Below are 27,658 nucleotides of genomic sequence, written 5' to 3' on the forward strand. Positions count from 1 at the left end.
GTGGGTGCCCCGAGAGTACAGCCTCAGCACTGGCAGTCCCTGAGGGGATGCTCTGCTTGCTTAGTCCTTTGGAAGTATTAGAGTCTGGATTTAATACCCCTTCCCTCCCTTTTAGAAAGATCCAGGAGACAGGCGAACTCCTGTCCTCTGCTGCACCAAAGGGACACTTGTTTGTAGGGTCTAGGTCTTATAATACTCATCCCTTCCTCCCAGGATCTATTAGCTCCTCAACAGAAGTTGGTGCAATTATAGGAATTATTTGGATTGCTTCCATGGGATTTTCCCTTAACACTTGGGCCCATTTGCCTCCATAACCTGTAGCGAGGCAGATGGTCAAAACAGAGAAAGTAAGGTCCCAGCACCTCCACAGCACCATGTTCCACCACCGCAGCAGGTCCACTGGGGGCTCTGGTCTCTCCCTCCTCCCTCCCACCAGCTTAGGGCCCCGCCACGTGAAGTACACTCCCTGATGCGGCTTCTCAGACTCCCTCCAGCCCTGCCCAGCCCTGGCTCCCAGGGCTCTCCCAAGCCCTTCCTCACACCATGACATTGTCCCTGGGCACTGGAGCCTCTGGGAAACTGCTGCTTGATGACAATGCTAATTTTAATGAACACTTACTGAGGGTCTGCTGCTGGCTAAGGAATCATGGTGGTACAATGGTTAACTGGAAGGTTGGCGGTTCAAACCCACATAGAGGCTCTAGGGAGAAAGACATGGCAATCTGCTTCCCTAAAGATTACAATAAGAAAAGCCAATGGGGTAGCTCACCAGGGGGTCACTATGACAACACAGCCCCCAACAGCACCAGTGTGGGCTGCTCCTTTGCTCAGCCCCTGCATGTCACCTCGTTTCTCCATTTCTCATGATGCAATTTATTGGTCCCATAGCAAGAATTTTGATTTAATTTTTGCTTCTTTATTTTTCTGCCCTCTTGGTGCACCCCACATGATATTAACACCAAATAGCCCTTTGTCCCTTGGAATCGTTGGTATTAGCTTACAACTATTCACAACTCTAGACTGCCTGTCTTGGAAATACTGGCTCTATCAGGAAACAAGGGAGGGAGGGGGGAAAAAGAGAAGCTGACAGCAAGGACTCGATAGAAAGTAAATGTCTAGAAAAGAATGACAGCAACATATGGACAAATCTGCCTGATTCCACTGATGTATGGATTGTTGTAAGGGTTGTAAGTTCCCCCAATAAAATGATCCTTTAATTAAAAAATGTTAAAGATTAGACAAGAAAGCAGAAGAAGTTCTTTCATTCTTACTTAGCATGATTCTGAGCTGTTTGAATTTTTTGAAATACATATGTATTACTGATCCTTTGCCTTATTATGTTGCTGCTTTTTCCTAGGTTTTAGAGCTGAATGCTTAGCTCATTTAATTTTCTATCTTTTAAGTAAATCTATTTGAGGTTATACATTTCCCCATGCCACTTTAGCTTCTTTGATATGTAGAGTTTGGGGCTTTGTTGTTGATTTTCAGTTGTTTGGTTCTAATCTTTTATAATTCCACTAAGATTTCTTTTCCAATCCATGATTTTTTTAGACACAGTTTTTTTAACTTTCAAACATATAGAGATTTAAATGCTATGTTTTTCTTTAGACAATCAATTTTTAAAATTGTATTGCTCTGTGATCAAAGAATGTGGCCTATGATATTGATTTTTAAATTTTGCTGAGAGTTTCTTACACATCTAGCACTCAGTCATTTTTGCAAGTGTCACATTTATTTGAAAGGTATGTTTATTTGATCAGACTTGTTACTGTTGGCCTTTTGCATTTATTTGGTCAAACTTGTTAATTATGTTGTGCAAATCTCAAAAATAACTTTGTCCAGTTGTCCACTTGATCTATCCGTTAATAAGAGGAATATGTTAAAGTCTCCCAATAAGATAATGGGATTTCTTCATTTCTCATGTAATTACAATAATTTTTAAATCATTTTATTGGGGGCTCTTATAACTCTTATCACAATCCATACATCCATCCATTGGGTCAAGCACATTTGTACCTTTGTTGCCATCATTCTCAAAATGCTTGCTTTCTACTTGAACCCCTGACATCATCTCCTCATTTTTCTGTCTCCCTCCTTGCTCGCCCCTTTCTCATGAGCCCTTGATAATCTATAAATTATTGTTTTGTCATATTTTGCACTGTCTGATGTCTCCCTTCACCAACTTTTCTGATGTCCATTCCCCCAGGGAGGAGGTTATATGTAGATCCTTGTATCAGTTCCCCCTTTCAACCCACCCTACCTCTACCCTCCTGGTATCACCACTCTCACTACTGGTCCTGAAGGGATCATCTGTCCTGGATTCCCTGTGTTTCCAGTTCCTATCTGTACCAGTGTACATCCTCTGGTCTAGCCATATTTGGTAAGGTAAAATTGGGCTCATGATAGTGGGGGGAGGAAGCATTTAGGAACTAGAGGAAAGTGGTATGTTTCATCGGTGCTTTACTGCACCCTGACTGGCTTAACTGCTCCCCGCGACCCTTCTGTAAGAGGAAGTCCAGTTGCCTACAGATAGGCTTTGGGTCTCCACTCTGCACTCCCCCTCATTCACAATGATATGATTTTTTGTTCTTTGATGCCCAATACCTGATCTTTTCGAAACCTCAGGATCACACAGGCTGGCGTGTTTCTTCCATGTGGGCTTTGTTGCTTCTGAGCTAGATGGCCGCTTGGTTACCTTCAAGCCTTTAAGACACCAGATGCTCTATCTTTTGATAGCCGGGCACCATCAGCTTTCTTTGCCACATTTGCTTATGTACCCATTTGTCTTCAGTGATTGTGTCTGGGAGGTGGGCACACAATGATAAGATTTTTTGTTCTTTGGTGCCTGATAACTGATCTCTTTGGCACCTTGTGATCACACAGGCTGGTGTGCTTCTTCCATGTGGGCCTTGTTGCTTCTGAGCTAGATGGCCACTTATTTACCTTCAAGCCTTTAAGACCCCAGACACTACATCTTTTGATAGTCAGGCATCATTACAACAATTTTAAAAAATATTTTGAGACTATCCTGTTAAATATGTATAGGTTCGAGGCCACTATATTTTGCTATGAGTTGTTCTTATTGCTATTAATTAATTTAATCTTTAAAGGTTTGTTTTAGGTTATATCAGTGCTGCTCTACTACATTTTATTTGGTTAATATTTGCTTGGTTTATTTCTTACTAATTAATTTGCCTAGTTCTTACTAATTACTTACCACTTTGTTTTAAGTTAATTCCTATACATGGCACATTTCTAGATTTCGATTATTTATCCTTTCTTCTGATTATCTAGTAAATGCAATTTATTTTATTTATTACAACTACTCAAATAATTTTAATTCTTTCTGCCCTCTATGATCTAATTTTCTACTTTTAATTTGCCACACTTGCTCCTTTCTTCTCCTCTTCTCTCCCGCCTTCTATTGGGCTCACTGAGTATTCTCTGTGTCTCTGTTTGTCTCTTTTGGTTTGGAAATGATACATTCCATCTGTGCCTTTGATGATCACCCTTAATTTGCTGAATTTTTTACCTCCCAAAATCTAAAGTTTATCAAGCTATCTGCCATCCTCGTGGGCAGAAGCTCTTAAAATGTTTTAACTCAGACCAGCCTCCTGCTCAATCTTACATATTATTATTTTCGTTTTTTTCTACTTTGTTTTTAAACCTCAATAACCTAGTCATATTTGGAGAGTCAATAATTATTTAGATTTAGCTACGTTTACTTCGTTATTTGGTCATTGCCTGAGTTACTTAGGGCTGCTGTAACAGAAATACTACTAGTGGATTGATTCAAAGAAACCTATTTCTCACAGTTCTGGAATCTCAGAGTTCAAATCAGAGTCTCAGCCATATCAACACCTTCCTGGCTATTCCTGGGCTCCTGACGCTCCTCCATGGTCTCTCTCTCCACTGCGTGCCTGCCGCTGTGTCTGTGCTGCTGGCTGGATTGTTGGAAACAAATGTACGTCACAAAGAAATCCAGTCCCTTTCAGGTTTGCTCTTCCTTCTTCTACAGCCACTCAGACCAATATTCAGATCTGATGTGCAGAGAATGTGGAGGGTTTTTAAGGCTGTGAACCCTTTTCTCGCTCTCTCATATTTTTCTTTCCTTTTTATTTGTGGAACATGACACAATATATAATATAGATAATTCTATGTAGTGCACAACTCATCGATCAAATCAATTACAGTGTCCCATTAAACCCTCTTTATGTGTGGTTCTTCTTGGTCTTTTCCCTTCGTCCACCTCCCTCCCTCTGCCGTTTCCTGTCCCTTCTCTTTCCATGCCCTCTACCCTCCCACCGCCCTGACCTTCAGTATAACCTTTAAAGTCTTGAAGTGTTTTTCTTTTTCTTTCTTTTTTTACTTTATAATAATGGTGCCATAAAATATTATGAGACTGACTTTCTAAGCATAATGTTCTCTAATTCTGTCCATGTCTTAAGGTGTTTCACAAGCTCTTTATTGTTTTTAAGAACGCATAATATTCCATTGTATGAATGTACCAGAGTTTGTTTATGCATTCTTCTACAGTAGGAGTTTTTTGTTTCCAACTTTCTGCTACTGGAATTTTAAGTTTAATTTGGAATATGGAAATTGCTCTGATAAACATAGGTGTATTTGTCTGTGGTTTGTTCTTTATTTCTCTAGGGTATGTACTGGATAGAGAGATTGTGTGCTCTAAGGCTTTCGTATTTGCATTTGCTTACAGAAGCACCATGCTCCTTTCCAAGGCAGTTGCAGGATTCTCGAATCGCCTCAGCAATGTGTGAGCATTCCAGTCTCTCCACAGCCTCTCCAGCATTTATTGCTTTCTGGGTTGTTTGTAATTTTACTTTGTTAGGAGTGTGTGTGTGAGGAGGTACCTCATCGCTGTTTTAACTTGTATTTCTCTTTTTGCTAATGAACAAGAACACTTCTTCATATGAGTACTGGCCCCCTGGATGTCATCTTTAGTAAATTGTCTATTTATATCTTGTGCCTATTTTTATTGGGTTATTTGTATTCAAGTGTTGTCGTTTTCTATACACTTTTAGGAGTAGCCCTTTAGCTGATAAATCATCACTCAATCTTTTTTCCCAATCTGTGGGTTCTCTTTAACTCTTCTGATGAAGCCTCTTGATGGACTTAAATGTTGTATTCTTAGAAGGCCCCAGTCCTCTATGTTGTCTTCTACAGCATGGGTATTTTCATTATTATTGATAGTGTATATATGCCTGAATTACAGTCCTTACGGTTGTCCCTATACTTTTCTTAAGAATCCTTGTGGTTGTAGGGTTTATATTTAGGTCTTTAATCTATCTCCGTATCTATGCTCTTTTTATAACTCAGAAGTAATTACATTTAGGACACACCTAATACTGATTTGGTTCAATTAGCATAACAAAGAAATCCTATTTCCAAACAGACTTCAGGATTCCAACAGATATTTTGAGGATGGCACCATTCAATCCATTACACTCACCATTGCTTCTTGTTTTGGTGGGGGGGAGAGGGGGCACAGACACATCCATTTATTTGTGTGTTCTGAGGCTACCGTGGACAGCAGATGGAAAGCTGGGACCAACAGAGCCTACACTCGTCTCTGTCCAGCTCTGCAGTCTGTTACCCCCACTGCACCCATGCCGTCAGCTGGCCCCACACTGACCACTGCCACTCCCTCCGGGGCCGGAGCTGATACTTGAGGAGGCATTTGCCCATCATGGTGGGCACGCGGAAGGGTGCTCCTTCTCCCTGACTGCGGGGCTGGGCAAGCGGAGCAAAGATGTCGGGGTGGATGAGGTTGAGCTGCGTCTGGATCTTGTGGCTACGGAGGTTGTGGACTGACACATGCTCTCGTTGAGGATCAAGTGCTGGGTGTCAGGCCCAAACCTCTCCATCCACTCACTGTTGGTATCGGCTGCCCAAGAGCACGGATTCCGGGGCCATGCGAACCACCCCAGGGCCACAGGGTCACCAACCTTCCCTGGGTACCTCTCAAAGGCAGCATTTTCACAGATGCGCGGTGTGATCCCGCTGTCAGGACACTCGACCACAATACAAGCCATGCCAGGATCGGGAGGAGCACGGATCTCTTCAGGCAGAAGCTCTCTGCCTTGGTAGGTAACGCTTCATAGGTAAACGCTGCAGCAATGATGGAGCGCCCAACGGGAGGCCCAGCTCCTTTGCTTTCAGCACCAGGAAGAGTCCTTTCCGCACTTGAAGCTTACAGAGGAAAGCGACTACCAAGGAAGGGTCCCCGCCATCTGTCTTCTGGAGAACAAAGGACTGCTCTCTTTCAGGTGACCCCGTGTCTGCAGGCTGCTTGAGACTGAGCCTGCCAAGCGGTCTCTGAGGTGCCTGGGCTGGCTGGCTGGTGATCTCGACAACTCTGCTCCCTGTATATGGGAATCTGGAACACGGTCATCGTACCATTGCTGCTTAAATCCCACCTTTCCTTTCTGTATGAGCCTTCTTATAGGCATCATGGAGTTGAGATTTTCAATCAACTCCGAAATTTTCTGGTTTTCTTCTTTTTTATGTATTTTTAAATGGGAGTTAATACATATAACATATCATTCCATAGTTCAATCACATGGAGCAGCATTGTGCAATTGCTACCACAGTCTGTTTTTTAAACGGTGCATTTAGACATTTCATATTTACTTGACTTACTTTGCCTGGCTGATCATCGTAATGAGTATGTGTACCTCCCTGGTGCTTTGCTCACCTTATAGGCCTTTCTATCACTTGGCTGAAAGTTGAGCCACTGGGGCGAGCTCAGTTCCAAGCCTGAAGGGTAACTAAGGGCCAGAGTATCAGGGGTTCCACCCGTCTTTTTTCCAGATCAGTAAACCTGGTCTATTTTTTAATGATTTAAAGTTTTGTTCCATAGTTTTCTCCTACTCTACCCAGGACCTACTATTGTGATCCCTTTCTGAAGTGGTAGCCAGGCACCATCCAATTCCTCTCGGCTCAGGATCACAGAGGCTGGGGTGCACGTGATCTGGACGGATTGTTTCCTTGAGTCTTTTTATTTTCTTTGCTCCAGATGAGGAAAGACCAATAATTGCACTTTACACAGCTGACCACAAGTTTTGAAGACCCCGTCACTCCTGTCCACAAAGTAGGATGTAGAATACTGCCCTTGTGGACTCTGTTATGCCAGTTGACCTTGGTGTCTCCTCATGATTTAGACCGTCCATATTATTTAAAGTGATTAATGATATAGCTGAATTAATATCACCATGTTTTGTTTCCCATTCATTAAACTTGTTCTGTTTCTTTTCCCTGATCTTTTTCTTCCATCTCTGGTTTTAATTGAGCATTTTATAGGACTCCATTTTATCTCTTCTGTTAGCATATTAATTATACTTTCTTAATTAGTGCCTGCCCTAGAGTTTGCAATTTACATTTATAACTAATTTAAGTCCACCTTCAAATAACATTATGCCCCTTCATATGTGGCAGAGGTAGCTTCTAATAGAATCTTCCCAACTCCCCCTTCTTCTTCCTATGACATTGCTGTCATTCATTTCACTTGTCTATATATTGTAGGGATTGCAGGCTTCAGTACGGATTACAAGTCAGTGTAAAGAAGACCAATATCCTCACAACTGGACTGGTAGACAACATCGTGACAAACAGAGACAAGATGGAGGTCTCCAAGGATTTCTTCTAGCTTGGATCCACAATTAATGCTCACGCAAGCAGCAATCAAGTGATAAAAAGACATGTTGGGTTGGGTAAATCTGCTGCACAAGACCTCTTTAAATGATTAAAAAGCAAGGATGTTACTTTGAGGATTAAGGTGCACCTGACCCAAGCCATGTTTTCAATCGCCTTCTATGCATGTGACATTGAATAAGGAAAACCAAAGAAAAAGATCATGCATCTGCATTAGAGTGCTGGCAACAAACCCAAAAACAAACAAACAGTGAAGGTAGCATGGACTGCCAAAAGACAAATAACCCCGTCTTGGGAGAAGTACAACCAGGATGCTCCTTCGAGGCAAGGATGGGGAGACTTGGTGCTTTGGACATGTTATCAGGAGAGATAGATCCCTGGAGAAGGCCATCGAGCTTGATCCTTGAAGGAGGGCAGCAAAAAGAGAAAGCCTTTGGACAAGATGGAATGACCCAGAGGCTGCACCAATGGGCTCAAACTGATGCACCACTGTGAGGCTGGCCCGGGACCAGGCTCGGTTTCATTGGGATGCACACAGACAGGGCCTCTATGAGCTGGAACGGACTCAACAGCACTAAACAACAATAAAATGCTATCATCACTCCATACCTTGCCACAATAATTATGCTACAGTTATATTTTAAAACAAGAAAAAGAGAAAATAAATATCTTATTTTACCTTCATTTATTTCTCCTCCAACTCTCTTCCTTTCTTTATGTAGACTCAAGTTTCTGATCTATAGAATTTTCTCTCTCTGAGAGACTTATTTTTTAACATTTCTTGCATGGTTTCTATAAGAAAGACAGTAATCGTCAGTCTTGCTCATTTTTAAGTAAGGAGATTTTCCCTCTAGCTTCCTTCAAGACGTCCTCTATTTTTGATTTTCTGACATTTGAAAATGATATACATGGATATAAGCAAATACTTTACTCCCTGTGTTTTTTACATCTGCAGCTTAATGGCTGTCATTAATTTTGGAAAATTGTTGACATTGAAATGCTTCTGTGTTCAAAGCTCTCTTCTCCTTCTGGCATTCCACCTTAAATTTCTCACAGTTCTTGGATGCTTGTTCTGGGTGTGACAGTGCACCCCGCACTCACGGGGGAGCTTGTGGAAGGTGCCTCCTGTTTCTTTTTCTCTGCAGGTCAGTCTGGGATGTACATGTCAGAGCTGAAACCAGCCTTTATGTTAAGCGAAATACAGTATTTATCAATCCAGTGAACATGAGTGAGTGGCAAACTCTCCTTGTGCTTGTCTGAAAATGTCTTTATTTGCCTTCACTATAAAATGATCATTAGTTGGATGTTAGCTCAGTTGTTAGTGTCTCTTAACACGAAGCCATTTTCTGCTGTCTTGACATTTATTGATAGTGAAACAAATATTCTTTAAATCCAAAAGTCATACTTTTCTCTTGCTACTTTCAGTTTTCTCTTTGTCTTTGGTGTCCTCAGTTTCACTGTAATTTTGCCTAACTGTGCATCTATTTCATTTACTTGGAAACCGGTATGTTCCTTCAATCGAATGATCTATGAATTGTAACATTTCTGCTCCATGAAGTTTTTAACCATTATTTCTTCAAATATTTCCTCATCTCTATTTTATTTTTTCCTGAGCAATTTTAGAGATACAAAGGGGCCTCAAAAAGTCTGTGGAAATTTTTGTTATCTTTACATTCCATTTTCCATGAATTTTTTGCAGCCCTTCATAGGTTGGACTTTCTTATGAGAGTTTATTTCCTTGTTTGCCCTCCTTTCATATTTCAAACTCCTCAGCTTCTGTCTGCATTCCTTCCTGGTGAGGACTTCAGCTCTGTCTCTTGGGTCCTAATTTCCGACTCATCTGTGTCATATCTTGAACTTACATTATCAATGAAAAAATTCCTGCTCATTTCTTTAATTTCTACTGTCTATTCTTTTTAAACAGAGTTTTGTTCATTTATAATGGCTTCTAGTCTGTCTCTCTTCATTTCTTTGTCATTTGATAGTCCGCTTCAGACTGCCATCTAAGGTCCTTGATTGACCAATTGTCCTGATTGTTGTGTCCTGGCCTATTTCTCTTTCACTGTACAGTTTGCAGTTTTGTAAGTGGTACGTGCATCTTTAGCAGTTGTCATTTATTCGGTAGGTGTGTTGGACAGACTGGATTGTGGAAGGATACAGAAGAGTCTTTCATGTGCTTCTGTGAGGAATCTCAGGGATTTCACTGATACGAGTACAGTTCTCCTGTTAATTTGTCTTCCTAGGTTTTTCCATGTACAATGGAGGGCAAGGTGCCTCACCTGTGTGTGGTGTAGGCTTCATACTTTAACTTCCCCAAGGGAACTTATGTTCTGCTCCAAGTACCATGCACAGCCAAAGCTCCTCACTGCTTCCCTTGACTTAGGGGTAAATTTTCCAAGTGCTCATTTCACGAAAAGTATAGTCTTTCTGAATTTCACATTTTTGCGGAGCGCTCATTTCAAACATCCATTCCCTATGGCCTAGGGCTATATATTCTGGTCCAGCATCAGCATCCAGATACCAGAACTTGTTCATCAGGGACTATGACCAGATTCAGTACACTGGGCAACTGAAATATTTGCACTTAAAGAGCTGGCTCTAAGCTCCTTCATAATTTCCCACCCCTGGAAAGTTTGCTCTCTTTCAAGACTGGGTATGTATTTTATCAATAAATACTTAAAAAATACTTACTATTAGTGTATTATGATGTGAATATGTTCCTAATCATTTAATATTTAATTAGCAAACATTATTGTTAGAGCTGATCCAGTATTTCTATGTGTTTGAGATGGGAGGAGAATCTACAGCTGCTCAGATTTTATTATCAGAATCAATACCCCTGTTCTTTCAATAAATTACAAAGAAATAAAATTTTAAAAATAAAATAAAAGATCTTCATAGTCAGCCAAACACCTAAGCTAAACTTTATACTCTTGAAACAAATCACCTGTAAGGTTGGAATGATCTGTCTTTTTTTTTTGTCTTTTTTTAATTGCAAATACTGGTTAGCCTTGTTTGGGATAAATATCTCTGCCCAAAAGTCAATTCACACACGGTCCCTTTGACTGCATCGGTTGCTGTTACTTTATGCTGCACAACACAGCACAGGTGGTCAATGTCACTGACACGGCAGATCTGTAAGCATTTCTTGGATGAATGAATGAATAAATGAATGAAAGAACATCCCAGCAAGGTGCAGGCAGCTCTTGACAATTTGCTTGTAAGCTTTAAACCCCACGTACACAGCATTTGCCTGTCACTGAAGAGAGTATACAGACAGGAGAAAAAACTCTAAACAAGTCAAAATGAAAATAAGAGATGGATTTTCAATCTGTTTTCTCTCACATCACATTGGAGCTGGAATGGATCTCAGTGGTGACCCTGCCCAAGGCCCCAATGGAAACCTAAAAGCCATGGTCCACAGGGAAATGCCTAACCCAAGAGCCATCATTACAACCCAGATGCCCCATGCTTTTATACTATGGCCAACTGCTCACCTGTGCCGGCAAACATTCCCTAGCCTTGCAAAACCAGTATCAAAAGCCACATTTCTGCTTGACCCACAGGGAGACAAAGAGTACTCAGACACTCAGAAGTGGCCATGAGGGCAGAGCAAATGAAGAAAGGTGATGCTCTGTGGACATCATAGAGCAGTCACCCTTGGGTCACTTTGAGGGGATACTCAAGGACCTCTAGAGATCCAGAAGCAAGAACAATCTTGGTGCTTATCTCTATCCAAAGGCAAGATCATGAGTGTGGTAGTTACATAATCTGCTGTCAATTTGAGACTTACGAGTAAAGGGGTGGAGTTTGGCCTGTCAATCAGGTCACAGCTTGATGACCTATTTGGAGGTGCTCAGGAGATAGTTCGTTGGAGGCGGGACACACATTCACTCCCTGCAAGACATTTCTGACGAGAAGCCACATGGAGCTACCCTGATGCAGCCAGAGCCCTGGGAGCTGGGGGACCACGTGGAGACGCCTGCCAGCGCTGAGATGCTTATAACGCCACTGGATCCACAAGACTTCCCATCCATGGGCCTGTGATCTCCCTGCATTCCGCATCATTGCATGAGTTTCGTGAGTCTGAAGAGCACTTTATAGATTGATCTGGACTGGGCTGGAATGCTTTCTTAATGTACAATTACTCTTTATATAAAACTCTCTCCTATACACATGTGAGTGTCTCCCTGCTTTTGTTTCTGTAGTCTACCCGTCTTCATCTGGCCCCTCAGGCTCTCGGTTCTCCTTCAATTCTGTCTTCTCCCCATGCATCTGGGTGGGTACCGTCAGGGATTGTCTGCTTTATGGGCCCCCTCAGAGTCAGAGATCATGAGGAGCAAACCTCACTTGAGTCTTCTCTGGCCTGAACAATACTGCCCCATTCACATGTCTAGGGAATTCCAGGAACGGCTGGGCAAGTTTGAGGTGAGTATCTGGGCACTGGCTTGACCCAAGGACTCAAAGCTTGACCCCAAACCCAACTCTTACTGTCTACTAATGCTGAGCTTCCCAATTGTGGGCCAGGATAACAAATCTGCCCAGCCTTTGAACAGCCATGTGGGATTTGGGGAAAACAAAACCAGGTCTATCGCCTTTCATCGCAAGTACCCTGGTCCATTTCACCGGATATTCCACACAAATATTCACACATTCTAAGGGCTTCGTGACATGAAAAAGAGTGGGAAGTCCTGCACAGCAAGAAGCCCGGTTTACAATCTGCTTTAGTCAATCTCTAAGACATAAGACCCGTCCCACTTTCAACAGCCCCATGCACGCCAAGCTCTCGTCAGAGAAGTCCCACTCAATATCGTAAACTGCAATCCCCAATTGGACATCCCCTTGCAGAAGGGCTGCGGGGAGGAGACGAGCCAGTCAGGGTACAACAGATGACAAGGTCTACATATAACCTCCTCCCTGGGGGACGGACAGTGGAGAAGTGGTTAAGAGGAGACGCCGGATGGTGTAAGATATGACAAAATAATAATAATTTATAAATTATCAAGGGTTAAGAGGGGAAGGAAGAGTGGGGAGGGAGGGGGAAAATGAGGAGCTAATACCAAGGGCTCAAGTAGAAAGCAGGTATTTTCAGAATGATGATGGCAACATATGTACAAATCTGCTTGACACAATTGATATATGTATGGATTATGACAAGAGTTGTGTGAGCCCCTAATAAAATGATTAAAAAAAATGTTTAAGTTGACTTGATGGAGTTGTATTGAAGGTGACCAGCTGAGGAGCATCCTGATAGAATGAACCTTTCCAACCTGCAGAGGCAAGAGGTCTCATATCCCCAAGGTAGCACAACAGCACATCATCCTGGAGCCTCCAAGAAAAGTTCATCAGCAAAGTCGTTAAAGACATTTATTTGTTTGTTTGGAACCAAAAGTACCACCAGCAGCAGCTGCTGGCCCCTACGCATATCAGCTCTGCCCAATAGTTTTCAAAGGCGGATCTGCCCTGCTTTTGAGGTGCTTTGGGGCAGACAGGCCTGCAATCTTTCACTTGACATGTGTCCCACCCAGGAACTCAAAACAACACGGCTTTGTTGGATGGCTTCACTATTTTGTGTAGTGGCCACACGTTGGTCTGCTCACTGCAAGATCGGCCATTCTAAACCACCAGCTGCTCATAGGGAGAAAGACCAGACTTTGTGCTCTGGTAAAGAGTTACGGTTTGGAAGCCCATGGGGCCGTTCCACCCTATCCTATAGGGTCACTGTGAGTCAGAATTGACACGATGGCAGTGAGTTTGTTCTGTTTTGCTTCTTTGAGAATATAGCCTGGTCCCCCCTTGGTAAACAATGAGAAGCACACAACTGGATGTGTTTCCCGTTCGGTTTTAGCAAAAGGAAGCTCAGAACCAAATCGAAACTCAACTCTAGTAGCTCTGGTGGCCTGGCTGAAAGTGTAAGTCGGATGAGGGGGTGGACGAGAAAGCGCGCTGCGGGGTCACAATCCCCAGGCAGTGCTGTCCTCTCCAGGAGCACAACCCTCGTCTGCAACCCTCGGCATCTCCTCACAACAGTCAGAACCGTCTTCTGAAGCAGCGGGAAGGTCCTGCTCCTCCCTAGCTTATAGTCTTGCAGAAGTTTCTTCTTGCTCTTAAGATAAAACCCAAAGCCCTGACCCTGGCCCCTCACATTTGGTACCCATCACCTCATGAACTGTGTAACACCCACGCTCTGCCTTCCAAGCACCCACCCCCTAAGACATCGTTGGTTACTGGACTACACCAAGGTCTTCACACCCCCACGCCTTCCTGCAGGCTCCGCCCTTGCCTGGAACACTGCCCACACCACTCTTCCCCCCCACCCCCCACCCCCCGCGGGCCTTCAGAGGAGCCAGCAAAACAATACACAGGCAGGAAGCAGCCATGAGGGGCTGAAGGTCTGGGGTTAGGTTGTGAGTGGTGAGAAACCAGGAGGGGCTCTTATACAGGGGTGTGGTATGACAGTAGGGCCTTGGGATGGGAGAGGCAGGGCAGGATAAGAGGCCCCAGCGAGGCGGGGGGCATCCAAAGAGGCCACAGAATGGGGCACACCCAAGTCAAGCCCCACTGTCCCTGATGTCACACACCTACATTCCAACGACCCGGGCATTCCTTTGCCTAGGCGATCCTTCTGCCTACAGTGCCCTCTCCAGCCAACTCTGTACCATCTCCACAGAGCCAGACTCTGCCCATCCCTCAAGACACAGTACTGATGATGTCTCCATGAAGCCTTGGTCTCTGTCTCCTCACACCCACCTACCCTACCCCAGTCCTACCCCAGTTCCCCGTGGTAGGGCACCCTAAGCAAGGGAAGCCCATCCGGTGTCACATGTTCCTCCCTGACACTACCCGCCCTGCCTGACTCGTGCTAGCTGTCCAGGTTGGCCCTCGTGACAAAACACGGCTATGCTTAGAAGCACAAATGAGCCCCAAGGAGGCCCCCTCCCCCCGGGGTAGGCAAGCCTAGATTCGCTCGGCCTCAGGCCCTTGGGCCGGGGGCATGCCACCATTCCGAGGGCAGGGCAGCTCCTGAGAGCAGGAGGCATTTCTGGTGGCCGTATCGATTACACAGGGGACAGGCCTTCTCCTGGTTTAACCCTCTGTGACCTTTGAACTTCCTGGGAGGTCAGCAGCACGTCCCCTTTCCCCAGCTGTCTCTCCGTTGCTGGCCCGATGGGAGGGAGGGCCCTGGGCCCGCTCCATCTCGAGCCCGTATTGATCTGTTGGCAGCAATGGGCTGGATAATTAGCCAGGAATTAGGGTTTCTATTACAGCCAGGAGGCTGCTCCAGCTGATTTATCACCTGAATAATTTACTGTGATTGAAAGGAAATTAAAATGAACTCCATTTGACAACTGTGAGCTTTTATGGGCTTTAGTGAAGGCTCAAAAGCCAGATTAATAGCCTGGTGTTGGTTAATAGTCTGCCGAGAGTAAATACGGAGGGCTGCAGGGGCGGTCTTCCCGCCGTGGCCGGAGGAGGGCCAGCTCCGCCAGCAGCGCCCTGGCCGCCGCCTGACGTCAACGGGACTTTTACGGAGACAGAGTCCACCGGCAGATGCACGCGTGCGCGCGCACACACGCGCACACACGCGCACACACGCACACACAGCCAGCTACCAGCAGCTGCTTCTGCTCGTTTTTCCCTCCTCTTCTCCTCCTCCAAGGTGGTTTCTACTCGCTGCGCATGTAGGACCACAGAATTGCTTTTCCAATAGCCATTTGGAGTAGGAAGTGTTTCCTTGCTCCAGGAGTACGTAAACATTCACCCCTTGATGCCAAATTTCCTTATAAAATCGGGGTGCCTTAGGGTGGGGGCCAGCTGCTGAGCTCATGAAGTGGCGGCCAGGCCCCCAGCCTGGTGTAAAGAGAACCTGTCTCCACGTGGGCTGGAGCGACCTGTGGGACTCAGACCGCTCTGAGCTGATGGGGGCAAGAGTCCGAGAGTTCCCGAGCTGACCGGCCAACCAGGGCTGCCGAAAGCCAGTGCCAACCACAACCCAGGCTGCCGAAAGCCAGTGCCAACCACAACCCGGGCTGCCGAAAGCCAGTGCCAACCACAACCCGGGCTGCCGAAAGCCAGTGCCAACCACAACCTATCAGAAAGCGGCCTCCTCCACTTCCCCAGGCCATCGTCCCACACCAGATGGAGACACGGTGTGGTTCAGCTCTGGGCCTCAACCAGCCCCAGAAATCCCTGGGCCTGAAAACGGGATGAACCAAAAGCAGCATCCAACCTGTGAGCTGGGCCTCCCTGCTCCCCCCGGCCTCCTCGGCAGGCATTTAAGCTTAGGGCCCTGAGAAAAGTCCAGTGACGCTCCCTGAGAACTGAGGAGGGTCAGGCACGAGTGAGGGGCACCGTGGTGGGTGGTGGCGGCCGTGGTGGGTGGACGTCTTCTGCTGTGGTTACTGTTCTTCTCATTACCAACGTCAGCACAGATACGGAAACGGAGACCCAGAGAAAAAGTGACAGGCTCAACGGAGCAGAGCCAGGATGCCATCAAGCAGCCCCAGGCCCAAGGCCAGCAAATACCCTTTCCTACCCCACTCCTCTGCTCAGTGCTCTGACACCTGGGCCACAGAGACCCGGCCTCCAACAGCTCAATTTGTCACAGATGGACAGGGAGCCAGCCTCAGTGCCCAGCACCTCAGCACGCTAGGGTCACGTTAGCCTTTGCCCCACAGAGAAGGAGGCTGTGGGGCTCAAGGAACCTGTACCCTTGACGCATACCCCTTCCCAGTCCGCAGGCCTGAGCCCGGGCTGTCATTTGTCCCACGTGATTGCAGATCGGGCGAGAGGCTATGTCATTCATAGTCCAGTGCCTGTGTGTGTGTGCGTGCAGCCATCTCTCCTCATTACTGCACGGTGCAGGGAGGTGAAGCAGATTAACCAGAAAACACTGACTCGGTCATTATCCCACTGCACGCCCAGCTCTGAGCCCACTCAGCCCGAGACCCGCCCCGGACGTGCCCGAGTCACCCTGAAGGACACAGCGCATCAAGTCTCCAGGGAATGCCATCCTCACACTCAGGCCCTTCTCCCCCGGGGCCCCCACCCCGAATGTTCCTGTCCACTGAGACCACCATCCCCTGGGCCTTCCCAGTCACACCCTCTTTGGTGTCCCCCTTAGAGACCACTTCTCCCTCTCGGATTGACACTTCACTAAGGGCCCTCAGAAACTCCTCCCCTGTCCCATGGGTTCAGCGTTCACATCACACTGGCCCTGAGAGACCATGGGCAGAGCTGATGTTTGATTCAGCCGCGGAGTGCCTGGCCCCACGCTAGGCATATGGCCAACATGCAAAATATATATATGTATGTATATATATATATATATATATATATATATATATATATATAATAACGAGGTTATGAGCATTTAAGCGAATGAGTGATGGATGGCGTCTGGCCTCCTCCCTACTCTGGGGCCCGCGAGTCTCTGCCCAAGATTGCTGGTGGTTGCAAACTCTTCACGTGCTCAGCTGCTAACTGAAAAGTGAGAGATTCGAGTCCACCCAGAGGTGTCTTGGAAAGGGACCCAGTGACCTACTTCTGAAAAACCAGCCTTGGAACCGCTACCGAGCACCTTGACACAAACGCAGTCACCTCCCCTTGATGGGAGCAATGCAACGGCCATCAGTCCTGGTGTTGGGACTGCTGCTGGCGCTGATCTCATATTCCAACAGCAAAGCTCTGTACGCTGTGACTCAGATTCTGGGTTCCCAGGACAAGCAGCACGTGAAAACACAGAGGGCATGCTGATGCTGAGTGTCTGAGTTAAGTAACGACTCGGGCAAATGCTTCGTGGGCTGGAGGCCGGGCTGAACGCAGAGGCTGGGCCCTTGCTCTTCACCCATCACCAACCCATGACCTCAGGCGAGCCCTGACCGCCCTGGGCCTCCAAAAAGTCAGGGAGTGGAAAGCTTACCTCGGTGGTTCACTGGTTAAAAGATAAGTTTTCACCCAAGAGCTGGAAGAAAGAGAGGCTCCCTCCATGGAAGTTTTCCAGATTGAGACCCTCTTTCTCCTCCTGGGTCCAGTTGAAACGTGGCATCAGCCATCTCTCTTATGATGGAACAGACTTTTCTCCCTGAAGCCCAGGCTCTGGAGGGTTTGGGGTCAAGTCCATTTAGCAGTATGATCTCTGTGTGACTTCCACTCACTTTCAGTAGAAAGACCAAAACCTGCCGCACACTCTGCATGGCTGGACTCAGCCTAGCATCTCCCCGCCCCGAGCCAGACTCCTGTCTCAGGGTCTTCACACCTGCAGTTTCCTCTGCCAGGCACCTTATCCCCAGCCCCCAGGTCCCTTCTGCCAACCCCTTAAAGACTCAGACAAATGCATTTCCCCAGGGACCCTTCAGAGTGGTTCAGCCCCTGCTTCCTGCTCTCAGAGAAACCCAGACAGTTTCTCCTCAGCACCAGCCACACAGCTTGCGGTCATTCTTGTGTATTGTGACTCTTCTGCTCTCTGGAAGCTCCCACAAGCATTTCTTGTTTGTGATGAACCCTCAGAGCCTGGCTCTATGCCTCGTACATGGTAGACATTCAATAAAACTCACTGCCTTCAAGAAAATTCTGACTCAGAGTGACCCCATAGGACCGGGTAGAACTGCCCCTGTGGGTTTCTGAGGCTATAAATCTTGACAGTAGAGAGCCTCATCTTTCTTCTGCAGAGCAACAGGTAGTTTGAACTGCTGACTTGTGCTTAGCAGACCAAATCTTCACCCACGACACCAACATGAATCCCTTTTAGACATTCAATAAGTGTCTGTTATGTGGATGCACGACTTGCCATGTGGCCTTAGATGAGCATCTTCAGCTCTCTGGACCTCAGCGTCTCCAGTTGGAAGCAAATCAGCTCTTCGAGGGCCCTCAGGGGGAGCTACACTGGGATTCTCGCAGTAGGGTAGCCTCCAGGACCTTGCTCACTCCTCACCATCCAGGTTCCCCTCCCTGGGAGCAGATGCACACAGCTTAGGTTGTTCTGAACAGCTCTTTTGGTTAACTTCAAAAGCATGCCTTCCTCCCCAGAGTCATCTATTAGCATTTCAAGGCATCTCAGGGTGGTCAGACCCCACTGCTAGATGCCAGCTAGGGAAGGGTTGGGGACTCTGAGTCACCCAGCAGTGTGAGCTCCCAGCAGGCAGGAACTATGTCTGAGTCTCCCGCACCTGAGAAGTAAGCACCCCAGGTCTGGCACCAACTGGCCACCAGAAACATGCTCTGGTCATCCCCTCCCCAGCCCCAGGTGGTGGCTGCTTCTCTTCTGGCAGAGAGCAGGGCCGGTGCTCACCAAGGGGTGGACTTGCCGCCTCCCTCTCTGGCACAGGGTCCCAGAGGGACACCTCTTCATTTCTAGCGTCTTGAATTCCTCTCTCTGAGCTTTGCAGAGAGGCCGGCTGGTGAGATCTCAGTAGCAGCATGCCTTCGCCATCACCTGACTGACTGGACAGCTACCCAAGACCACCTGAATCCCAGCATCCCAGGGGATCATGACGGATCCCTGTGGGAAAATCCCTGGGAAAGGATACCAGTCAGCAGCGGCGGAGCAGCCACCCTCATCACATACCTTCAGCAAACCAGAGAGAACAAGGCACTGAGGCAAAAAGTGGTCAGGCCCCTGAACCAAATCCTCTGACCTCATAGGATGCTGCGCTTTGCCAGGTTTGGCCGAGAACAACACAAACCCCACCTCTGAGTCGAGCCTGCCCAACTCTCACCCACACCCTGGAGAGAGTGCCCCAGGCCTGCGATCCGGGGGGGGGGTGGGGGAGTGGTAGGCAGGGGTCTCGTCGAGTACCTGCTCAGGCTTGACGGGTTCCGTGGTGGTGAAGATGTCCGAGTAGTGCTGCCTCTCAAACACGCGGTCCAGAACCTCCAGCTGCTGCTGCGTGAACAGGTCTCCCCGCATCTGCTTCCGAAGGAAATCTCTGCCCGGAAGCGAGTGGCCGTTGGGGACCGGAGACTCCTGAATACCTTTGATGAGAGAGGGAGGATGAGTCACAGAAGAAGGACCAGGGAGTCTCTGAGATGGGGAGAAGGATCCGACAGACCCGTGACCCCACAAGCCCAGCCCAGTCCTTAACAAGAAGAGTAAACGGAGTGACGCTCTGACCGGGACACCTTGCCCAAAGTCACCCTGCTGTGCGGGCAGAGCCAGCCTCCCATAGCCCTATGCCAGGCACCATGCCAGCCCTTTGCCCAGGCATTATCTCACAACCATCCCCCCAAGTAGATGGCTTTACTTTCCCGTTTTGCAGATGAGAACATTGAGACCTGAAAAAAATGAAGTGATTTGCCGAGGAGGTGCCCTCAGGCCGACTACGCACGTCCTTAATCCCCATATGCCCTGCCCCAGTTCAACTGACTGCCCTCTGTGTTCCCCACTGGAGCCAGGTGCCCATGTGACCAGTTGAATCCGTGTCCTAGGAAGACTGTAAACAGACACACTCAACAATTTGGGTGGGAGTCTATGGGTTATGTGCCTCTGACAGGCAATTTGACAAAACCTATCAAAATCACGAAGCTCTGTAATACAGTGACTGAGCTGCTGGGACATGACAACACAGCTAGACTGGTCCCGATGTAAAGTCAGACAGATACCCCTACGAAGTTATGGTGGCAACAGACTAGAAACAACTCTGGGATTTATTTGTGGGGACTGGTTAATAAGGTATGACATCCACACAGTGGCACCTCCTCAGCTCACTACCATCGAGTCAAGTCATCATCAGTGACCCAACAGGACAGAGTAGAACTGCCCCTGTGGGTTTACAAGACAATAACTCTTTCCCTCCCCCACCCCCAGTGGACAGTCTTTTTTATCTTACTTACTTTTATTGGGGGCTCTCACATCTCTTATCACAATCTATACATTCATCTAGTGTGTCAAGCACATTTGCACATATGCCACCATCATGATTTTCAAAGCATTCTCTTCCCACTAGAGGCCCTAATTTCAACTATCCATTTCTTAACACCCCCTCCCCGGCCCGCCCTCCCTCACGAACACTTGACAAGTTATAGATTATTATTTTCATATCTTACATCATCCTCTGTTGCCCCTCACCCACTTTTCCATTATTCGTCCCCCTGGGAAGGGGTTATAAGTTGATCCTGTGATCAATTCCCCCTTTCTCCCCCCACCCCCTAATTCTCCTGGTATCTCTACTCTCCTTGTTGGCTCTGAGGGGTTTATCTATCCTGGATTCCCTGTGTTTCGGGCTCTTATCTGAAGCAGTGTGCATGCTCTGGTCTAATTCAATTTGTAAGGCAGAATTGAGGTCATGATAGTGGGTGTAAGGAAGCACCAAAGAACTAGAGGAAAGTTGTGTATTTCATCGGTGCTATACTGCACCCTGACTGGCTCAACTCTTCCCTGTGACCTCTCTGTGAGGTGCTGTCCAATTGTCTACAGATGGGCATTGGATCTCCACTCCATGCCCCCACCCCCATTCACATTAGGTATGATTTTGTTCTGGGTCTTAGATGCCTGATACCTGATCCCACTGATACCGCATTATCACACAGGCTGGTGTGCTTCTTCCATGTGAGCTTTGTTGCTTCTGAGCTAGATGGTCACATGTTTATCTTCAAGTCTTTAATACCCCAGATGCTATATCTTTTGATAGCCAGGCGCCATCAGCTTTCTTCATCACATTTGCTTAGGCACCCATTTGTCTTCAGCAATCATGTCAGGAAGGTGAGCATCACAGAATGCCAGATTGTTAGAACAAAGTGTTCTTGTGTTGAGGGAGTACTTGAGTTGAGGGACAATAAATCTTAATGGGAGTAAAAAGCCTCATCCTTCTGGATCCGCATAAAGATGATAATAAGCCTTTATGTGAATTTGCATATAAATGTACAAAGGAGGGCTAGAAGAAAACATTTACAGTGGTTACCCATCTGGAGTAGATGGAAGCAGGATGAGGGAGACATCACGATACACCTTTTCCCCCCTTGTTGAATCTTAGAACTTTCAGTGTATTGTCTAATCAAAAACATAATGTACGAAGGACATATTGCATATGGAGTTCTGTGTTCTGTAGTGTTAGCTATTCAAATTCTAACCGTCCTTGGAAATAATGCCTACATTTCAAAGAAAGTATTATGAATTATCAATGGGAAAAGGGCAATGAGATGAAATGCTTTCTGTGAGCTTTGGGCTGGAACTGTTAAAAATTGTGAGGGGCTTCAAAAAGTTCGTGGAATAACAAAATTAAAACATAATGGAATCTTCCACTGACTTTTTAAAGCCCTCTTGTTAAGCAGAGAGGACAGATGGTTTGCATGAGGAATGGCTTCGGGATGAGGGTGGGGGGCCATCATTCTATGGGGTGCTCTAGGGCCATGTCACTCACACCGGGTTGGCGATAGTACCCTGGAAATCTGGAGCCAGAGGCGGAGGATCTGCCTTGGCCATTGGGAAGCCCCCAGGGGACACCAGCACGTGTCACACGCTGACAGGTGCCCATACATGTGGTCTTGGCCAGCTCACCATACAGAAGCACACCACTGCCCTCACCCTTGTCCCTCAAGCCAAAGTCCCAGCCCTTTGAGAACTGAGACAAATCCAAGGAGCAGGAGGCCGCAGGCTCTTGTATCACGGAGACACTGCAAGTTGGTGTGCTCCAAGCTGTCCAGTCTGGGAATAGTAAAAATGCAGAGCCTGACACTTCCACAGGGCCCCTTGGTGACCAACAGGCTCAGGGCATCCCCAGTGGGAAGAGTCTTCAGAGGAAGCTTGTGAGCTCCTGAGAAAATGGATCCCACGGTCATCTTGGCCCAAGACGATACCAGCAGCTGGGTATGCAGATACCCACCACCCAGGAGAAAGTTGGTCTGGTCAACCAATGCACCCAACCTAAAGCCTAGGATCCTTTTCTGGAAGCTATGACATTGGCTTCCCTGAAACAGGTCCCTGCTCGTGCCACAGAACATCATCATTGGATCCCTTCTTCCCAGAACCCCTTCCCAGCACTCCTACCAAAGCTGGAGCTTGGCCTGGGTCCCCAAGACTCCCAAGTCTCTCCCGGTTGGAGTGACCACATCCACATTCACGAGACTTCTCCACAGCTGCCAATTTCAATTCTACTCCCAAGGCTCGGGCCTGCCAGCCAGGCCTCAAACCCCTAATAAAGTGTCCTTCCTGTCACTAGCTCCTGACAACTCCCCCCAAGGTCTCACCACTGACCCTCTCACCTAAGCCTTCCCTCCGGCTATTCCATCAGACATGCCCCAACTCTGCGTGCCGTGGAGGCCTCTCCTGGCCTGCCGTGCTGCTCTCCCCGAGAGGTCCTCTGACATAGCCCTCCCCCATGGGATTCACAGCTAGGCTCTTTCCCCAGTTCTGAACCCTAAAAGGACGGAGTGTCCTATTTGAAGCTCAGAGAGGGAGACAAAGGCTGAGCGCTCCCCATGGCAAGGTCACTGTCTGTTGCCATGTAGGCCCACCACAGAAGAGCCTCGGCACACAGGGCTCTTGGTACATGCAGAGAGCACCGCTGAAGGCCTTTCCCCCTGGGGACACCACAGTGGGGACTGGGGAGCCCAGGGAGGTCACCACCCATCTGCCATACAGTGACAGTGGCTATGATGCTGAAAGACATGCCACTGGTATTTCAAGTACCAGCAGGCTCTCCCATGGTGGGCAGGACTCAGCAGAGCTTTCAGCCTAAGATGTTCGGTGCCATTGAGGAGAATCCAAATCATAGCAACCCAAGGTCCAACAGAACAAAGCACTACCTGGTCCAGCACCAGCCTCATCATCCTTCCTATGTCAGGGCCCATCCTGAGCCACTGGGTCAGTCCGTTTCACTGAGGGGCATCCTCTTTTCGGTTGACCTTTTACGTCGCCAAGCATGATGATGTCCTTCTCTAGGGACTGGTTCTTCCAGGCAGACTGAGAAAAAGGGCCTGTCGATCTACCTTCAAATATTAGTAATGGAAACCCTATGGGTTGTAGAATACTGCCTGAGACAATGACTTTCTTAAGCAGTGTCATCAAAACCAAAAAGCCAAGCTCACTGTCACTGAACCGATTCTGACTCATGGGGACCCCATAGGCCAGGGTAGTACTGCCCCCTGCGGGTTTCTGAGAGTGCTACTCTCCATAGGGATAGACAGCCTCCTCCTCCAGAGGAGCAGCTGGTTTTGAACCGCACACCTTGTGGTGAGCAGCCCGGCTCATAACCATCACCTGGTGTCATCAAGAGGGATCAGTTACTGCGGTGAAGCCGAGGGTCAGCGAGGGCCTAGGCAGCCCCCACTGAGATGGAATCATCGCATGACAGCCAACGGGCTCAAAGCTGCTGGCCACTGGGAGGCTGCCGCAGGACCAGGCAGCAACAGTATGCTGTACACAGGTTGGCACGCATTTGACCCAAAGGCAACATGCAACAGCAGGGGGCTGGCAGGGTCTGAAGCCAGTGTTCTCTCTCTGTGGGAGTTTGGAAATGCTAGGCTGGCATCAGCCCGTGGCTAAAGGCAATCCAGGGTGCCCACAGGGGACATAAGCCATTCCTTGTTGACATGTGGGCACCATGTTCCAGGACAGGCACTCTTCCTCCAGGATGCCGTCCTTCCTGTGCCCAGCTGGTTCTGAGAGCTCAGAGGGCGGCCCGTATATTTGATTGGGGTTGAGCTCCCCGGGGACCTTCACTCCCACACTGCATGGTGAGAGGTTTTCAGGGCAAAGACTGCGGTTCATTCATCTCTGTCGCCCTCACAGGGAGCATTTGTGGCATAAGTGACCAGATCCCTGATACCTGTGACAACCAGATTCGCAATGCATGTCTGCTCTGCCTATGCAGGCTTCCTCTGCCTCGACTTACCCATTCATTCCCTCTCCCCTCAGCCAGCCTGACTAGGTGCCGTGCTGGCAGTAGGGAAACAGAGCTGTTAGAAAGCTGGGGCGTTCCTGGAGTTACGTCCAGGCGAGGATCCAAGTAATATTACAAATACAAGTGCAAGTATCAACCAAGGTAAGTGGTCTGACCATAGGAAAGCACATGGCTCTGAGAGGGCAGGGGCATGGCAGTCTGGCTGCGGGTGCCACCTACAGCGGGTGCCCACGCAGAGAGAAGAAGAGCCAAGCAAACGGATTATCCTCAAGACAGCCACCAAAATGAACATGAGCAAAACCATCCCTGCGCCCAGGCAGGCCCGAACCTCCAGGCCTCCGAGGTGAAAGCTTCCGACTGTAGCCTTTCTCACCAGCAGGAAGACACTGTCGCACTTAATTGGGGGATGTGGTCTTGGAGGCAGGCTGCGGAAATGCTCAACCCATCCTATCCCGGGGGAAAATGCTGAACTCCCAGTGTTCGTAGTATGTTTAAATATATAGAGGGACATGGGCAAAAATACAAAGGTATACAGGGGGCATGGTATCTTTAATCTTTTTTCTTTTCTCCTCCAAATCAAATAATATGTAATAGACCCAGTGCTGGGGTCAGTCAACCATGGCTTGCAGAATTAACATTCTGGAAGCTAGCTTCAGGGGCGCAAGGGGCAGGAAGCCCCGTCTCGGGGAGCAAAGAAATGCTAGCTTTAAATTTCAGGTTAAACCAATGTTATTCACAACCCGGCTTTAGAGCTAAAAGCTTTACACAATTGGGTCTGGTCACGCAAAGGGGGAGGAAGCAAAATAGCCTGAGATTCCCATCTGTCAAGAGGAAGCTGTCTCTTGTGTGTCTTAAAAGATCATAAACCCATTGCGTTTTCTTCCAAGCACAGCAGATTCAGGGGGTTTGAATTTTTCTTGGCTGGTTCTGGCTTGTTTCTTTAAAAATCATCAGGCATTTCTGTCTGCAGATGCTCACTGGGAGGAAAAAAATAAATAAAAACAAGCAGGAAGCTTCACAAGCCCTTTCTAGCATCACGGCCTTTATGACATATCCCACAGGCAGAGGCTGGAGAGCCACTGGACAGGAGGCCAGCGCAGCTGGATGAAGCTCTGGTCTTTTTCAGAATCCCCTGACTCTACAGAGCTTGGTCAGAGTCTCCCTCACCCTCACTGTTACCACTCAGGGTGGCACGACCCATTGGGAAGAGTTGGGAGCCAGAATTACAGAGTTCTAGCCTCAGCTCTGCCCCTACTTGCTGAATGAGCCCAGGTCCCAGGAGCCCTCCTTGCCAGTCAACTGAAAAGGCAGAGTCAGCCATTGCTAAAGTTTTTCTCCTCCAAAATCCTTTTTAGAACTCATCTTAGACTTTGTCTACTAAATCCAAACCCAATTTGCAGCCATGGAGTCACTCCTGATTCAGAGGGACGTTATAGGATGGTGTAGACCTGCTCCCTTGGCTTTCCAAGGCTGTTGGTTTTCATGGGAGCAGAAAGTCTTGTTTTTCTCCCTCTGAACGGCTGTAGGATTTGAACTGTTGACCTTGGGGCTAGCAGTTCAACTCATAATTCATTAAAGAGTATCAAATGAGCCTTGATTTATACTTACATCTTCTTTTTTGTGCTGTCTTTATAGGGGACCCTTCCAATATTTATTGCACCCCGAAATGATTGTGGGAGGCAGCCATGGGAATCTCATTCTCTTTGACAGAATTCGACTTAGAAGTGGGGACCTGAGGGACACCTGTTGGAAGGAAACCATCGAAGACAGGAAGAAACGGTCCTTCTTCACTAAGGACATGTACTCTCAAGCCTTTTGAAGTTGTGAAAACAATTCCCAGATGCTATCTCTGTTGTTAGGGACCGTGTGCCCCTTCCCCTCCCCGCCTGCGTTCTCCCCAGACCTGCTCTTCAGGGTTCTGTGGTTGCTGGCATCCCTGCCCATTTGCTACTTCCAACCCCAGGACTTGGGCACCGCCCCACCCACGGCCTCAATGAGGGCAGGGGATAAAGCCAGGTCTTGGTGGAAGCCAGGGCTAGGGTGGTTTGGAAAATTGAATGACATAACCCAGGGCATTTCCGGCTGAGGCCAAGTAAACTCAGGGAGCTTGGGGCCAGTCTCCTCGGGTGGATAGAGTGGCTTGTTCTACAAGCCTTTACAAGGCAGAACCTCCGATCGCTAACGTGCAGCTTGAAGATGCTGGTCCAGTTGCAAGGAACACTGGCTGAGGCACTTGTGGCTCTGGAGACACTCGCTCCACCTTGCAGATTATAAGGGGTGTAATCTGCAGTCACCAAGTGGCCTGCAAAACATCCAGACAGCATCACCTCCTTGTCCCTATCAAAGACAGAGCTGATGGGGCACAGACTCCCCTCAGCCTCCCTGACCTCATGCTGGCTGGAGCGCAACTCAGTGACAGCCACCTCGCCACATTCTGTTCATGGCCCTTCAGGTTTATGTTGTATCTCCCCCCACCCCAATTCTTGAATGAGGAAACTGAGGCTCAAAGAGGTTGAGAAATTCATCCAGGGTCATGCAGCGCTTACATGGCAAAAGTGGAATTGGTATCTAGGTCCCTTATCTGCAGGTCCAGTGCGCACTCGCTCCACTTCCCTACAGGACCCCGCAAAACGGGCCCTGGGAGTTCCCAAGACCATGACTCCTTACAGGAGTAGAAAGCTCCATCTCTCTCCCATCGAGTTAGCTGGTGGTTTCGAACTGCTGACCTTGAAGAGGCGAAATAAGAAAATAAACATGTTCCACCTACTTCTACAGAAGAGTAAAGCAACTCATAAAACATTGAACTAGAGAGGAGGATAAACAAGGAACAATCAGTTCAACTCTATGCTTCTGGGCAGACTTCAAAAGGAAAAGTTAACAAGTCACTGCTTGCTCAGAGCTCAAGGATGAGCAAAAATACCACCAAGTCTTCTACTCAACAGAATTCCTGGAGCTTCTGCTTGGTGCATGGAGCTGTGGGGGGTGCCAAGGGGGACTCCTGGGTGACAAACAAAGGGGGGGGCGTTCTGGAGGAGGGGCCATGTGAGTTGGCTGGGCAAATAGGATCAAGATGCTGGGACAGGGGATGGGATTCCAGGCAGGCCCCAGGAGTCCATAGGCAAGCCTCTCCAGGGCACCTACTAGGAGCCTGG

The 27,658-nt window shown here is 47.9% G+C and overlaps 1 protein-coding gene across 1 annotated transcript in view; it reads right to left on the reverse strand.

The window, feature by feature from the left end:
* The window catches only part of PAX5 (paired box 5), a 180,450-nt gene that overhangs the window by 117,542 nt on the left and 35,250 nt on the right, over positions 1 to 27,658 (reverse strand). Inside the window, exon 4 of the mRNA XM_075558980.1 lies at positions 19,466 to 19,641. Coding sequence (XP_075415095.1) covers positions 19,466 to 19,641 — 176 coding nt within the window. The remainder of the gene's footprint in view (positions 1 to 19,465; positions 19,642 to 27,658) is intronic.

The sequence above is a fragment of the Tenrec ecaudatus genome, chromosome 10, assembly GCF_050624435.1.
Source record: "Tenrec ecaudatus isolate mTenEca1 chromosome 10, mTenEca1.hap1, whole genome shotgun sequence".
In the NCBI taxonomy this organism is placed as follows: Eukaryota; Metazoa; Chordata; class Mammalia; order Afrosoricida; family Tenrecidae; genus Tenrec; species Tenrec ecaudatus.